We start from the raw sequence: 17,904 nt of genomic DNA, 5'->3' as shown, positions 1-17,904 counted from the left end.
GTTGTGAATAAGGGGTCAGTGAGGTACCTGGTATGTTGTGAATAAGGGGTCAGTTGTGAATAAGGGGTCAGTGTACCTGGTATGTTGTGAATAAGGGGTCAGGAGGTACCTGGTATGTTGTGAATAAGGGGTCTGGTATGTTGTGTGAATAAGGGGTCAGAGAGGTACCTGGTATGTTGAATGAATAATGGGAATAAGGGGTCAGTGAGGTACCTGGTATGTTGTGAATGGGGTCAGAATACCTGGTATGTTGGAATAAGGGGTCAGAGAGGTACCTGGTATGTTGTGAATAAGGGGTCAGGGAGGTACCTGGTATGATGTGAATAAGGGGTCAGTGAGGTACCTGGTATGTTTTGGTCTTCATGGCGATCACACCGTTGATTGGCACCATCAGAACCATTACAGCCACGCCAGCCAGCACCGACGGACCCAGGTTCTACACAGGACATGACATCACAAACCATTGAGAAATTGTTAAGATAACAACAGTCTCTGCTGCGTATGTAACGGAGTTGGATTCAGAACCTCACTCCTTAGTTTGAAATGTGTCTACTTGCGCCATCAAAATGCTATCCAGATCACTCCCAGTCAGTAACAAGTACCTGCCACAGGATGTACAGAGTCAGTATGACCTCTTGGTTTATTTAAAGATCTTTGGTGCGTACCTGCCACAGGAAGTACAGGGCCAGTATGACCTCTTGGTTTATTTAAAGATCTTTGGTGCGTACCTGCCACAGGAAGTACAGGGCCAGTATGACCTCTTGGTTTATTTAAAGATCTTTGGTGCGTACCTGCCACAGGAAGTACAGGGCCAGTATGACCTCTTGGTTTATTTAAAGATCTTTGGTGCGTACCTGCCACAGGAAGTACAGGGCCAGTATGACCTGTAGAGGAGCAGACCAGATCATGTTGATGTAGGTGATGAGGTCCATGAAGCGCTGGGCGTCGACCGACATCAGGTTGACGATCTCTCCCACTGTAGACGTACGCCGTGCCGCGTTACTGATCACCAGAGCCTGGGAGAGGGCAGAGGTTAGAGGTTAAAGGTCAGACAGGGGTTAAGGGTCAATGAAGGGTCTACAAAAGTCAGATCAATCGATCATCGGCAGAATATTGATTGATTGATTAGTACACCTACGATCAGTAGACAGACCCTACTATTGCAGTGTGGAGCATCATGCCAAATTAACTCTCAATCAATCACTAGTCAAATCAATCGGTCACTAATCAAATCAATCAGTCACTGATCAAATCAATCAGTCACTAATCAAATCAATCAGTCACTAATCAAATCAATCAGTCACTAATCAAATCAATCAGTCACTAATCAAATCAATCAGTCACTAATCAAATCAATCAGTCACTAATCAAATCAATCACTAACTAATCAAATCAATCAGTCACTGATCAAATCAATCAGTCACTAATCAAATCAATCAGTCACTAATCAAATCAATCAGTCACTAATCAAATCAATCAGTCACTGATCAAATTAATCGGTCACTAATCAAATCAATCACTAACGAATCAAATCAATCAGTCACTGATCAAATCAATCAGTCACTGATCAAATCAATCAGTCACTGATCAAATCAATGAATTGATCAGCAGAATATATTTTTAAACGAAACCTTTATTTAAATGGTGCCTTCATGTAACTAGGCATGGCAATAGGGATTACCTTCCTGTAGACAGCTCCTACTATAGCAGTGCGTAGCCTCATTCCCGTGACGAAGCACACATGGAAGTACTTCTGCAGGATGAGGGTCTGGAAGCAGGTGCAAACGAACAGCAGCGCGGTGTAGAAGTAGCCCTGCCACGAGGGGGCGCTAGAGTCGTTCACAAACTGGATCAGCAACCTGAGAGGGGTTGGAGGTCAAGGGGTTAGCAGGTCAGGGGTCAAAAGGCAATGACACAGGCTGAGAGACGATGATAAAAAGAGGTCAAATGTCAGTGGGTAGGGACGGCAAGAGAGATGGACACAAAAGGCCGCATTCAAGGGTTCTTCTGACGGCCTGAAACAACAGGTTCATTTGGCGACGTCAGAAAAAAAAAAACTCTTGATTTCTAATAATTCTAAGTGCACATGAACACAGCAAGACAGGTCAAACATCTATACAGGCTGAAATGACAAGAGCACATGAACACAGCGAGACAGTCTGACTCATTCCATACTGTGTGTCCTGTGTGTGTGTGTTTGTGTTTTGTGTAAAGTTTATTGTAAGACATGTGCATCAGTGGTTCCCCTGAAACTGTGACCGTCTGTGTGTGTCTGTGTGTCTGTGTGTGTCTGTGTGTGTCTGTGTGTGTGTGTGTGTGTGTGTGTGTGTGTGTGTGTGTGTGTCTGTGTCCATGTGTCTGTGTGTGTGTGTCTGTCCGTGTGTGTGTGTGTGTGTGTCTGTGTGTGGTCCGCGTATTGTCCACCACTTTGTGTAGCCGTTAGCGATGCTAACGATAACCGTCTTTAGGTAAACGGAAAGGCTTTACCAAAAAAAAACTCTCAATTAAAAAGTTAAGTAGCCGCCTCTGACTACCTGGCAGAATCATGACGATTTGCATCAATCTATCGGGCATTTGTTTTGCAAACTCCATCACGTGGGCAACAGAAACAACGCTAACCTCACAACACCAGGTGCCTGAGCACTTAACCTCGTCCCCAGGCTTGGATTGCTGGCGCATAGAGCCTGGGGACAACGTGCTACAAAGTGGAACTTGAAAAGGGTTCCGGAACATTTTTGAAAATCGCCAAACAAAATATATGTGGTATCACATTGAACATATTAGTGGAAGTCCACTTGATTCTGAGTTCAGGGGGGTAATTAACTTGGAAACTCTGACATTTTCTGACGCTCAACCAGTTAGTTAGCAAGTCGGAAATGTCAGAGTTTCCCGGTTCCGACTGGCACGTGAACACAGCACCAATCACTTGAGCTGCTCACGCTCTGAAGCCCACAATGTAGCGGGCGGATCTAAGGGTTCAGGATAGATGGTGATGGACAGAGATTGATGGTGATGGACAGCCAATTAAAACGCCCCGCCCCCCACTAGAAGAGAAACACCTACAACTACCCCCCCCCTAGAAGAGAAACACCTACAACTACCCCTCCCCCCCCCCACTAGAAGAGAAACACCTACAACTACCCCTCCCCACTAGAAGAGAAACACCTACAACTACCCCCCCCACTAGAAGAGAAACACCTACAACTACCCCCCCCCACTAGAAGAGAAACACCTACAACTACCCCTCCCCCACTAGAAGAGAAACACCTACAACTACCCCTCCCCCCCACTAGAAGAGAAACACCTACAACTACCCCTCCCCCACTAGAAGAGAAACACCTACAACTACCCCCCACTAGAAGAGAAACACCTACAACTACCCCCCACTAGAAGAGAAACACCTACAACTACCCCCCCCACTAGAAGAGAAACACCTACAACGACCCCCCACTAGAAGAGAAGACCAGACAAGAGTATCTCACCTACCTGAGTATATTCGGCCCCACGAACATGAGAATGTCCTGGATGATCTTGTAGAGAGAAGAGATGAGGAAGTAGGGTCCGAAGGTGAGACAGAGGGCCCAGAACAGAGAGGGTTCTCTCGTCTTCTGGGGTGTCTTCATAATCAGGATCTCTGACTCCTCTACGGGGACACCCTCCTTCCTCTCTCCCCGAGGAGCCTTCTTAGGAGAGTACAGAGTCTTCTCCTCCGGTCTGGGAGAAAGGGGGGGAAGGAGTTTTTTTAGCTCGTTTTCGTTCTTTGAACGTTTTGCTACGATGTGCCCTGATGAACATGACCTTTTGACCTTTTGCCTGAGTGCAAACGCGCCATGACGTGCAAGTACGCGTGTGTGGAGGTGTGTGGTTCCTGGTGGGTTCTCCTGACCTTTTGACCTTCAGGCACTCGTTGTTCCAGCGTCGTACCAGCTGAGGGACGACCCTCTGGGAGCGGTCCTCTGAGTTCAGACACCACAGATCCTTCTGTTCTAACGGACGCTTATAACCTGTTACTATCAGACTGGAGGAGAGGGGGAGATGAGCGAGAGAAAGAGAGAGAAACACACAGAGAGAGAAACACACAGAGAGAGAAACACACAGAGAGAGAAACACACAGAGAGAGAAACACACAGAGAGAGAAACACACAGAGAGAGAAACACAGAGAGAAACACAGAGAGAGAAAACACACAGAGAGAAACACACAGAGAGAGAAACACACAGAGAGAGAAGAAACACAGAGAGAAACACACAGAGAGAAACACACAGAGAGAGAAACACACAGAGAGAGAAACACACAGAGAGAGAAACACACAGAGAAACACACAGAGAAACACACACAGAGAGAAACACACAGAGAGAAACACACAGAGAGAGAAACACACAGAGAGAGAAACACACAGAGAGAGAAACACACAGAGAGAGAAACACACAGAGAAGAAACACACAGAGAAACACACAGAGAGAAACACACAGAGAGAGACACAGAGAAAACACAGAGAGAAACACACAGAGAGAAACACACAGAGAGAGAAACACACAGAGAAACAGAGAGAGAGAAACACACAGAGAAACAGAGAGACACACAGAGAGAAACACAGAGACACACAGAGAAACACAGAAACAGAGAGAGAAACACACAGAGAAACAGAGAGACACACAGAGAGAAACAGAGAGAGAAACACACAGAGAAACACAGAGAGAAACAGAGAGAGAAACACACAGAGAGAAACACACAGAGAGAAACACACAGAGAGAAACACAGAGAGAAACACACAGAGAAAACACACAGAGAAACACACAGAGAGAAACACACAGAGAAACAGAAACACACAGAGAAACAGAGAGAAACACACAGAGAAACACACAGAGAGAGAAACACACAGAGAAACACACAGAGAGAGAAACACACAGAGAGAAACACAGAGAGAACAGAGAGAGAAACACACAGAGAAACAGAGAGAGAGAAACACACAGAGAAACAGAGAGACACACAGAGAGAAACACAGAGACACACAGAGAAACACACAGAAACAGAGAGAGAAACACACAGAGAAACAGAGAGACACACAGAGAGAAACAGAGAGAGAAACACACAGAGAAACAGAGAGACACACAGAGAGAAACAGAGAGAGAAACACAGAGAAACAGAGAGAGAAACACAGAGAGAAACAGAGAGAGAAACACACAGAGAGAAACACACAGAGAGAAACACACAGAGAGAAACACACAGAGAGAAACACACAGAGAGAAACACACAGAGAGACACACAGAGAAACAGAGAGAGAGACACACAGAGAAACACACAGAGAGAAACACACAGAGAGAAACACACAGAGAGAAACACACAGAGAAACAGAGAGAGAAACACACAGAGAAACACACAGAGAAACACAGAGAGAAAAACACACAGAGAAACACACAGAGAAACAGAGAGAGAAACACACAGAGAGAAACACACAGAGAAACAGAGAGAGAAACACACAGAGAGAAACACACAGAGAGAAACACACAGAGAAACAGAGAGAGAAACACACAGAGAGAAACACACAGAGAGAAACACACAGAGAGAAACAGACAGAGAAACAGAGAGAGAAACACACAGAGAGAAACACACAGAGAAACACACAGAGAAACACACAGAGAGAAAAACAGAAGGAAGGAAGAAAGGAAACAGTCAGCACTAACACTTCCTGTAGAAACAGAAACTCGTGCCTGCTGTTTCCAGAGGGGTATCCTACAACCCAGGATCAATGAGCTCGCCAGCTAACTTCCAGAAACAACCAGAAATTACTATTGATTTTCTCCGGTTCATTAAGAAAGCTAAACTTAGATGTGTTTTTGGTTGTTGAGTCAATTAGACCATGCCAAAGGTTATTTTAAAATATTTTGGCACGTTTAAATAGATGTTGTTTCCTAACAGCTCACCCAGTGATCCACCAGAAGCTGATTCTGGACAGAAAGGAAGCTCCGATCTCAGGACAGGGATTCTGCAACCGGGAGGAGATGGAACACACAGTTAGAAACACACACACACACACACACACACACACACACCACACACAGATAACCAACACACAGACACACACACCAGAAACACACACACAGACACACACACACACACACAGTTGACACACACACACACAGAAACACACTGCACACACAACACACAGCAACAGAAACACACACACAAACAGTTAGAAACACACACACACACAGACACACACACACACACACGTGATTTTCTGGACACACACACACACACACACAGTTAGAAACACACACACACACACACACACACACAGTTAGAAACACACACGCACACACACACACACACACACACACACACACACACAGTTAGAAACACACACGCACACGCACGCACACACACACACACGCAAGAACGGACACGCGCACACCCACAACATGCACCCTTTCTATCTTTCTCTTAATTAGATACTTATTTTCCACCATAATTTGCAAATAAATTCATTAAAAATCCTACAATGTGATTTTCTGGATTTTTGTTCCTCATTTTGTCTGTCATAGTTGAAGTGTACCTATGATGAAAATTACAGGCCTCTCTCATCTTTTTAAGTGGGAGAACTTGCACAATTGGTGGCTGACTAAATACTTTTTTGCCCCACTGTACTTGTTAGCATTGCTAACCTTTCAGATTACAGAGGCTCACTGGGGGGATTTTACATGTACTTGATCTCTGATCTGTCTCTGTTGTGGGAGTGGAACAATAACACAAGATAACCAACCCTGGGAACTGGTAAACCTGTTGCTAGCACAATAACACAAGATAACCAACCCTGGGAACTGGTAAACCTGTTGCTAGCACAATAACACAAGATAACCAACCCTGGTAAACCTGTTGCTACCACAATAACACAAGATAACCAACCCTGGGAACTGGTAAACCTGTTGCTACCACAATAACACAAGATAACCAACCCTGGGAACTGGTAAACCTGTTGCTACCACAATAACACAAGATAACCAACCCTGGGAACTGGTAAACCTGTTGCTACCACAATAACACAAGATAACCAACCCTGGGAACTGGTAAACCTGTTGCTAGCACAATAACACAAGATAACCAACCCTGGGAACTGGTAAACCTGTTGCTACCACAATAACACAAGAGAACCAACCCTGGTAAACCTGTTGCTAAACCAACCCTGGGAACTGGTAAACCTGTTGCTAGCACAATAACACAAGATAACCAACCCTGGGAACTGGTAAACCTGTTGCTAGCACAATAACACAAGATAACCAACCCTGGGAACTGGTAAACCTGTTGCTAGCACAATAACACAAGATAACCAACCCTGGGAACTGGTAAACCTGTTGCTAGCACAATAACACAAGAGAACCAACCCTGGGAACTGGTAAACCTGTTGCTAGCACAATAACACAAGAGAACCAATCCTGGGAACTGGTAAACCTGTTGCTAGCACAATAACACAAGATAACCAACCCTGGGATCTGGTAAACCTGTTGCTAGCACAATAACACACACAGCTGGCATTCACTTAACACACACAGCAAGATCCACACACACTTCTCACAGTCACACAACATTTACGGTTTGACACAGCAAGCACTCATACAAGCACACACACAGCTAAACACACACACACAGCATGCACTAATTTATACAAACACAATGTGCCGACATGCAGAGACATAACAAAAACACCCAGAGAGACAGAGGGCATAGAGAAACAGTGTGTGTGTGTGTGTGTGTGTGTGTCTATCTGCCTGTGTGTGTCTCTGTGTGTGTGTGTGTGTGTCTGTGTCTGTGTGTGTGTGTCTGTGTCTGTCTCTGTGTGTGTGTCTGTGTGTCTGTGTGTGTGTGTGTGTGTGTGTGTGTGTGTGTGTGTGTGTGTGTGTGTGTGTGTGTGTGTGTGTGTGTGTGTGTGTGTGTACTCACAGCGTCTTTGGATGCCTCTGAGAAGAGAGGAGGCTGGTCTGAGAGGGCTGCCAGGAGCAGAGAGATGAGCAGCAGTGTGTAGTAGATGTAGAAGGTTGTGTATCTGAACACACACACCGCTGACGGCTGGGAGGAAACATCATGAAAAACACTGTTAAAAAAAGACCTTTCTTTCACAGACCTCCAAGTCTGAGACAGTTTACTGGCAATAAAATAAGACTGGACTCTACTTGTTACACACACACACACACACACACACACACACACACACACACACACAGAGACACAGAAACAGACACAGACACACACACACACTAGAACTGGGTGATGTGGACAGAAATCCATTTCGCGATAAATGTAAACATTTTTTAGCAATAATGATAAATCAGTGATCAATAACATTAAATCATTCATATCGAGCTGGGCGATATGTAACAAAAAGTAATATGGCGAAAAAATGTAATTATTTTTCTCAATGACAACAAGGTCCTCAAAAACATTTGTTTTTTGTTTTCATGGACAGTTACTTCAGCAAGCAGGACTCTAGACGGTGTGTTTCCAGGGCCAGGTAAGACAACTGAGATGGTAGACTACGATTCAAAAAGTAAGATATTCCCATGCCACATATCCAGGGAAGGAGTGGTTGATGTGCAACCTGTCAAAAGGATCCACAATGATCACATTTATTTTTGGCCTCTTCAGAGAATTGGCTGACATCTTAGTGCATATTGGCCTGTAGGCGATATGATTCACCACCTGAGGAAGGGCGACCTCAAAACACTAAAATAGATAACTGTAGATATTGATATTGTCGCTAGGTTACCATGTAGGCTAATCTAACTGTAAATATGTTGTTGCTAGATTGATTAATCAATTAGCCTACAAGGCTATCTAGCAACAACATCATATTTACAGATAGATTAGCCTAATGTCCTACAGGAACTACCCAGCTCTAGGCCTGACTTCCCAGCTCTAGGCCTGACTTCCCAGCTCTAGGCCTGACTTCCCAGCTCTAGGCCTGACTTCCCAGCTCTAGGCCTGACTTCCCAGCTCTAGGCCTGAGCTTCCCAGCTCTAGGCCTAACTTCCCAGCTCTAGGCCTAACTTCCCAGCTCTAGGCCTAACTTCCCAGCTCTAGGCCTAACTTCCCAGCTCTAGGCCTAACTTCCCAGCTCTAGGCCTAACTTCCCAGCTCTAGGCCTAACTTCCCAGCTCTAGGCCTGACTTCCCAGCTCTAACACACAACCTGTCTCTCTCTCACCTCGTTGATGACTTGTATGATCTTGGATCTGAATGTGACGGTAGCACAGAGGACGGCCACCAGCCAGAAGTTGAGCATCACCCCTGAAGACTGGACTCCTTTTAACCTCTCATACTGGGTCAGGAGGGTGGCTAGCAGCTGGGGAGAGAACGAACACACACACACACACGTTTAATATTATGCATTTGATCCTCGCGGGAATTGAACCCGCGACCTTGACGTTGCTAGCGCCATGCTCTGACCAACATGTATTAATTATGCCCAGACGTTAATATCACTATAAAACCACTCCTCCTACGGACCACATTCATACAGTATTTATATTGAATCACTACATACTGGGACTATGACAAGGCAGCAGGGTACTGGGTACTGGTAGACAGTATTATAGTGAATCACTAGATACTGGGTACTGGTAGACAGTATTATAGTGAATCACTAGATACTGGGTACTGGTAGACAGTATTATACTGAATCACTAGATACTGGGTACTGGTAGACAGTATTATAGTGAATCACTAGATACTGGGTACTGGTAGACAGTATTATAATCACTAGAATCACTAGAATCACTGATACTGTACTGGTAGTATTATAGTGAATCACTAGATACTTACTGGTAGTATTATACTGAATCACTAGATACTGGACAGTATACTGAATCTGGTAGGAATCACTACTGGTAGACACAGTATTATACTGAATCACTAGATACTGGGTACTGGTAGACAGTATTATAGTGAATCACTAGATACTGGGTACTGGTAGACAGTATTATACTGAATCACTAGATACTGGGTACTGGTAGACAGTATTATACTGAATCACTAGGTACTGGGTACTGGTAGACAGTATTATACTGAATCACTAGGTACTGGTTACTGGTAGACAGTATTATATTGAATCACTAGGTACTGGTTACTGGTAGACACAGTATTATACTGAATCACTAGATACTGGGTACTGGTAGACAGTATTATAGAATCACTAGATACTGGGTACTGGTAGAACAGTATTATACTGAATCACTAGCCACTGGTCCTGGTAGACATATTATATTGAATCACTAGGTACTGGTTACGGAGACTGGTACAGTATTATATTGAATCACTAGGTACTGGTTACTGGTAGACCACAGATAATAGAATCACTAGATACTGGCTGGTAGACAGTACCATAGACTAAATCACTAGGTACTGGTTACTGGTAGACAGTATTATATTGAATCACTAGGTACTGGTTACCTGTAGACACAGTATTATACTGAATCACTAGGTACTGGTTACTGGTAGACAGTATTATACTGAATCACTAGCTGGTTACTGGTAGACAGTATTATATTGAATCACTAGGTACTGGTTACTGGTAGACACAGCTAAGTTTTCATAGCCAGTTGATACTAGGCCGACCACTCCTCCATGGCAAAATATGTAGAATTGCAGCTAATTAGGAGCTAAGACAGTACATTTTCTTCCACAGCCAAGTCCACTCAGCTGTTCTTTGCCGACCCTGGCCGTACCACTAGATACCCCCCCCCCTCAGCTAAGCTAAGACCCTTACAGGCCGATCACTCCTCTCCCAGCTAAGACCCTTACAGGCCGACCACTACTGGGTACAGCTAAGACCCTTACTGGGTACTGGTACCACTCCCCCAGCTAAGACCCTTACAGGCCGACCTACTCCCCCCTAGAGGCTGGGTACTGGTAGCTAAGATCCTTACAGGCCGACCATCCCCCCAGCTAAGACCCTTATCTGACCACTCCCCCAGCTAAGACCCTTACAGGCCGTACTCCCTCCCAGCTAAGACCCTTCACTAGGCTGGTACAGACCACTCCCCCCAGCTAAGACCCTTACAGGCCGACCACTCCCCCCAGCTAAGACCCTTACAGGCCGACCACTCCTCTCCCAGCTAAGACCCTTACAGGCCGACCACTTCCCCAGCTAAGACCCTTACAGGCCGACCATCCCCCCAGCTAAGACCCTTACAGGCCGACCACTCCCCCCAGCTAAGACCCTTACAGGCCGACCATCCCCCCAGCTAAGACCCTTACTCTGACCACTCCCCCCAGCTAAGACCCTTACAGGCCGACCACTTCCCCCCAGCTAAGACCCTTACAGGCCGACCACTCCCCCCAGCTAAGACCCTTACAGGCCGACCACTCCCCCAGCTAAGACCCATACAGGCCGACCATCCCCCCCAGCTAAGACCCTTAGTCTGACCACTCCCCCCCAGCTAAGACCCTTACAGGCCGACCACTTCCCCTCAGCTAAGACCCTTACAGGCCGACCACTCCCCCAGCTAGACCCTTACAGGCCGACCACTCCCCCCCAGCTAAGACCCTTACAGGCCGACCATCCCCCCCTAGCTAAGACCCTTAGCTCCCTTACAGGCCGACCACTCCCCCCAGCTAAGACCCTTACAGGCCGACCACTTCCCCCAGCTAAGACCCTTACAGGCCGACCACTCCCCCAGCTAAGACCCTTACAGGCCATCCCCCCCAGCTACCATCCCCCCTCCCCCAGCTAAGACCCTTACAGGCCGACCATCCCCTCCAGCTAAGACCCTTTAGGCCGACCACTCCCCCCAGCTAAGACCCTTACAGGCCGACCACTCCCCCAGCTAAGACCCTTACAGGCCGACCACTCCCCCCAGCTAAGATCCTTACAGGCCGACCACTCCCCCAGCTAAGACCCTTACAGGCCGACCACCCCCCAGCTAAGACCCTTACAGGCCGACCACTCCCCCAGCTAAGACCCTTACAGGCCGACCACTCCCCCCCAGCTAAGACCCTTACAGGCCGACCACTCCCCCCCAGCTAAGACCCTTAGTGATGACCACTCCCCCAGCTAAGACCCTTACAGGCCGACCACTCCCCCCCAGCTAAGACTCTTACAGGCCGACCCATCCCCCTCCCAGCTAAGACCCTTACAGGCCGACCACTCCCCTTTTGATCCAGCCCACAGTGTTGGTTTTTACCATAGTGATGCCGAGCATGGTGGGGCTAACCAGATAAACAGCGTTGGTTGTTACCATAGTGATGCCGAGCATGGTGGGGCTAACCAGATAAACAGCGTTGGTTGTTACCATAGTGATGCCGAGCATGGTGGGGCTAACCAGATAAACAGCGTTGGTTGTTACCATAGTGATGCCGAGCATGGTGGGGCTAACCAGATAAACAGCGTTGGTTGTTACCATAGTGATGCCGAGCATGGTGGGGCTAACCAGATAAACAGTGTTGGTTGTTACCATAGTGATGCCGAGCATGGTGGGGCTAACCAGATAAACAGTGTTGGTTGTTACCATAGTGATGCCGAGCATGGTGGGGCTAACCAGATAAACAGGTGCCTGGGTGGAGGAGGGGCACCGCTGTCATGTTGGCTTCTTTCCCAGAAAGAGTAAAACACATCTGCCCAGCAGACGATCCACAGGAGAAAACCTACTGCCTGGAGGAGAGGATGAGAGCAGAGCAGGAAGAAGACTTTATTCTGCATTTTCAGATCATGGAAATTCATATTTTGCTTTAAACCCCATTCCCGGAGAAACACATGCACACATGCGCGCGCGCACACACACACACACACACACACACACACACACACACACACACACACACAACCTCGCCGGCCGGCCGCAGGGCAGTGACCCTGGAGCAGCTGAGGGGTCAAGTTTAAGTGGCACAACAGCAGGAGGCATCTAGGATGTTATTGCAACTCTAGGATACTCATTCCTCACTACTTTTGCCCAGAGCCTTTCTGGCGAGGGCCCTAGGGGTAGTGCGTGAAAAGTAGTGCGTGAAATAGGGAACCATTTGGGATGCAGATGAAGGAAGAGGAAATGAGATATTTTAATGAGGTGTGTGTCAGGATATTGTCTTGTCAGACACTCTACCACACAGAGAAGCCTGTGTTCTGAAATGACTCTCCTGGATGTTCAGAGAGAGACTGTTCTGAAATGACTCTCCTGGATGTTCAGAGAGAGACTGTTCTGAAATGACTCTCCTGGATGTTCAGAGAGAGACTGTTCTGAAATGACTCTCCTGGATGTTCAGAGCGAGACTCTTCTGAAATGACTCTCCTGGATGTTCAGAGAGGGACTCTTCTGAAATGACTCTCCAGGATGTTCTAGATGATTGAGACTCTTCTGAGGAATGACATTCTCCTGGATGTTCAGAGAGAGACTGTTCTGAAATGACTCTCCTGGATGTTCAGAGAGAGACTGTTCTGAAATGACTCTCCTGGATGTTCAGATGAAGGAAGACTGTTCTGAAATGACTCTCCTGGATGTTCAGAGAGAGACTGTTCTGAAATGACTCTCCTGGATGTTCAGAGAGAGACTGTTCTGAAATGACTCTCCTGGATGTTCAGAGAGAGACTGTTCTGAAATGACTCTCCTGGATGTTCAGAGAGAGACTGTTCTGAAATGACTCTCCTGGATGTTCAGAGAGAGACTGTTCTGAAATGACTCTCCTGGATGTTCAGAGAGAGACTCTTCTGAAATGACTCTCCTGGATGTTCAGAGAGAGACTGTTCTGAAATGACTCTCCTGGATGTTCAGAGAGACTGTTCTGAAATGACTGTTCTGAAATGACTCTCCTGGATGTTCAGAGAGAGACTGTTCTGAAATGACTCTCCTGGATGTTCAGAGAGAGACTCTTCTGAAATGACTCTCCTGGATGTTCAGAGAGAGACTGTTCTGAAATGACTCTCCTGGATGTTCAGAGAGAGACTGTTCTGAAATGTTTCTCTGGATGTTCAGAGAGAGACTGTTCTGAAATGACTCTCTGGATGTTCAGAGAGAGACTGTTCTAAATGACTCTCCTGGATGTTCAGAGAGAGACTGTTCTGAAATGACTCTCCTGGATGTTCAGAGAGAGACTGTTAGCTTGCTATATATGTTTCTCTGGTTGTTCAGAGAGAGTTCTGAAATGACTCTCCTGGATGTTAGCTTGCTGAAATGTTTCTCTGGTTGTTCAGAGAGAGAGAGTTCTGAAATGTCTCCTGGATGTTCAGAGAGAGACTCTTCTGAAATGACTCTCTGGTTGTTCAGAGAGAGAGAGAGTTAGCTTCTGAAATGTCTCTCTGGATGTTCAGAGAGAGAGAGTTCTTGCTATATATGTTTCTCTGGTTGTTCAGAGAGAGAGAGTGTTAGCTCGCTATATATGTTTCTCTGGTTGTTCAGAGAGAGAGAGAGTTAGCTCGCTATATATGTTTCTCTGGTTGTTCAGAGAAAAAAGGTCTTGCTATATATGTTTCTCTGGTTGTTCAGAGAAAAAAGGTCTTGCTATATATGTTTCTCTGGTTGTTCAGAGAAAAAAGGTCTTGCTATATATGTTTCTCTGGTTGTTCAGAGAAAAAAGGTCTTGCTATATATGTTTCTCTGGTTGTTCAGAGAAAAAAGGTCTTGCTATATACACTACCGTTCAAAAGTTTGGGGTCACTTAGAAATGTCCTTGTTTTTGAAAGAAAAGCACTTTTTTTTGTCCGTTAGAATAACATCAAATTGATCAGAAATACAGTGTAGACGTTGTTAATGTTGTAAATGACTATTGTAGCTGGAAACGGCAGATTTTTTATGGAATATCTACATATGGGTGCAGAGGCCCATTATCAGCAACCATCACTCTTGTGTTCCAATGGAACGTTGTGTTAGCTAATCCAAGATTATTATTTTAAAAGACTAACTGATCATTAGAAAACCCTTTTGCAATTATGTTAGCACATCTGAAAACTGTTGTCCTGATTAAATTAGCAATGAAACAGGCCTTCTTTAGACTAGTTGAGTATCTGGAGCATCAGCATTTGAGGGTTCGATTACAGGCTCAAAATGGCCAGAAACAAATAACTTTCTTCTGAAACTTGTCAGTCTATTCTTGTTCTGAGAAATGAAGGCTATTTCCATGTGAAAAATTGCCAAGAAACTGAAGTTCTCGTACAACGCTGTGTACTACTCCCTTCACAGAACAGCGCAAACTGGCCCTAACCAGAATAGAAAGAGGAGTGGGAGGCCCCGGAGCACAACTGAGTAAGAGGACAAGTACATTAGAGTGTCTAGTTTGAGAAACAGACGCCTCACTAGTCCTCAACTGGCAGCTTCATTAAATAGTACCCGCAAAACACCAGTCTCAACGTCAACAGTGAAGAGGAGACTCCGGGATGCTGGCCTTATCTCATTGTAAGAACCGTGGAGACAGGCAGACACAGATAAGACAGAAAACACAGATCACACAGACACATGCAGAAAAACATGGACACGTACACACACCACCACCCCAGACTCTCCCTATAAACACACACACACACACACACACACACACACACACACACACCCCCCCCCCGCCCCTGGACTCACGGTTTTGGCTCTGTTGAGGTGGGTCATGCATATGTAGCCCCGGTCGTGGCTTTTGAGGTACAGGAAATAGATCGGGGCACAGACCCAGAGGTAGAGACAGGGGACCCATACCAGCACTGTGTTCTGAAAGCACTGGGTCAGATCTGGGTTACCCACGTGCCACGTACGGTTCCAATCCTGAGGGGGGTTAAATGACAGATGACTGAGAGACACAGCTCATTCAACATAGTGTTGATAAGGACATGTTGACCTAAGAAGAGAGAGACTGGCAACCAGACAGGGCAGGCTAATAAATGACACCCTATGGGACCTGCGCAAAAATAGTGCACTATACAGGGAATAGGGAAGCATTTGGTGTCAAAAGTAGTGCAGTATACAGGGAACAGGGTGCCATTTGGGGTCAAAAGTAGTGCACTATACAGGGAATAGGGAAGCATTTGGGGTCAAAAGTAGTGCACTATATAGGGAATAGTGTGCCATTTGGGGTCAAAAGTAGTGCACTAGATAGGGAATAGGGTGTCATTTGGGGTCAAAAGTAGTGCACTAGATAGGGAATAGGGTGCCCAATGGGACAAAGCCTCTGACTGCTGTGTTCAGACAGTGAATTATGACAAGGCCTAATGTTAGTAGAGCTACAGAGACTAATACATTCATACACCAGGCTACATAACTACACCTTGTGTGGAAACAGACACTTTTAGTTTCACACTGTGTGTGTGTGTGTGTGTGTGTGTGTGTGTGTGTGTGTGTGTGTGTGTGTGTGTGTGTGTGTGTGTGTGTGTGTGTGTGACGACCACAGCGTCTGTTCTTCATCTCAGTGACTGAGGTGTTTCTAATAAAACCCACGTAAACATTCCTGCCTTGACACAAAGGAGGGAACCGGAGGCAGGGTGTCAGGCCTGCCACACCAGACACACCTTCCTCTCTCGTTCCTTTCCTAAAGCCGATCGCTTTTGGCTGTATTGTTTGATAACACTTTACTAAAATCCTGAGTTCATAAGGCATTTATAACACTGATATAACACTGAGACAATACCATCACGAGACAACACTGAGACAATACCATCACGAGACAACACTGAGACAATACAATCACGAGACAACACTGAAACAACACGATCATGAGACGTCACTGAGACAATACAATCACGAGACAACACTGAAACAACACGATCATGAGACAACACTGAGACAATACAATCATGAGACAACACTGAGACAATACTGAGACAACACTGAGACAACACGATCATGAGACAACACTGAGACAATACTGAGACAACACTGAGACAACACGATCACGAGACAACACTGAGACAATACTGAGACAACACTGAGACAACACGATCATGAGACAACACTGAGACAATACTGAGACAACACGATCATGAGACAACACTGAGACAATACTGAGACAACACTGAAACAACACGATCATGAGATGTCACTGAGACAACACGATCATGAGACAACACGATCACGAGACAACACTGAGACAACACTGACACAACAGAGACAACACGATCACAAGACAACACTGACACAACACTGACACAACACTGAGACAACACTGTCACAATACAACACTGTCACAATACAACACTGAGACAACACTGAGACAACACTGAGACAACACTGAGACAACACAACACTGAGACAACACAACACTGAGACAACACTGAGACAACACTGAGACAACACTGACACAACACTGAGACAACACAACACTGAGACAACACTGAGACAACACTGAGACAACACTGAGACAACACTGAGACAACACTGACACAACACAACACTGAGACAACACTGACACAACACTGAGACAACACTGAGACATGTTATGACAGCTGTTTTTACCTGAATCCTGAGTCATACTGTGTATGTTCAATAACCCTACTGTTTAATCAGTCCGACCATGGCTGCTAAAGAACAAGGTACTCATGACCAGTGACCAGTTCAGTGATTTTGGAAAGCACTTGTCTCAATACCCTTTGGCTTCAAGACAAGCTCTCCTTACCCCTGTGGAATTTGTTTGGTTCAATAACTGAGCCAGTGAGTAGACAACACAGCCCTGCAGAATATAGAAGTGTACAATCACACTACCAGGTCTCTCATAACAGGCTCCAAAGGGCCGTGGGACTGGGTGATGAGATTGCATGTTATCATAACTCAGGAAGCCATAGACCTTATTGACAAAATGTGTGTTATTAGGCCTAACAGTGTCTGAAATCCCAAACCTAGAACAGCAGCTGGAACATTGTGGAAGGCAAGGCAACCCCGTCTGCTTAGCGAGACTAGGCCTAACACTAATTAGACCTACACCCTGTTATTAACATTTGGGCAAATGGACCTCTA

General features: G+C 45.9%; 1 protein-coding gene across 1 annotated transcript; it reads right to left on the bottom strand.

The window, feature by feature from the left end:
- Positions 1-343: 343 nt before the first annotated feature.
- On the bottom strand, positions 344-12,501 carry LOC112241767 (multidrug resistance-associated protein 1-like; the record flags this gene model as incomplete). The annotated part of the gene is given in 9 exon segments (XM_042317191.1): positions 344-436; positions 855-1,016; positions 1,682-1,859; positions 3,487-3,714; positions 3,887-4,018; positions 5,924-5,985; positions 7,938-8,063; positions 9,198-9,335; positions 12,175-12,501. Coding segments are annotated over 9 exon segments (1,446 nt in total), but the record flags the coding sequence as incomplete, so codon positions are not given.
- Positions 12,502-17,904: the final 5,403 nt, after the last annotated feature.

This window comes from Oncorhynchus tshawytscha, unplaced genomic scaffold, assembly GCF_018296145.1.
Source record: "Oncorhynchus tshawytscha isolate Ot180627B unplaced genomic scaffold, Otsh_v2.0 Un_contig_993_pilon_pilon, whole genome shotgun sequence".
Classification (NCBI taxonomy): Eukaryota; Metazoa; Chordata; class Actinopteri; order Salmoniformes; family Salmonidae; genus Oncorhynchus; species Oncorhynchus tshawytscha.
This window is presented reverse-complemented; position numbering and strand designations above follow the sequence as displayed.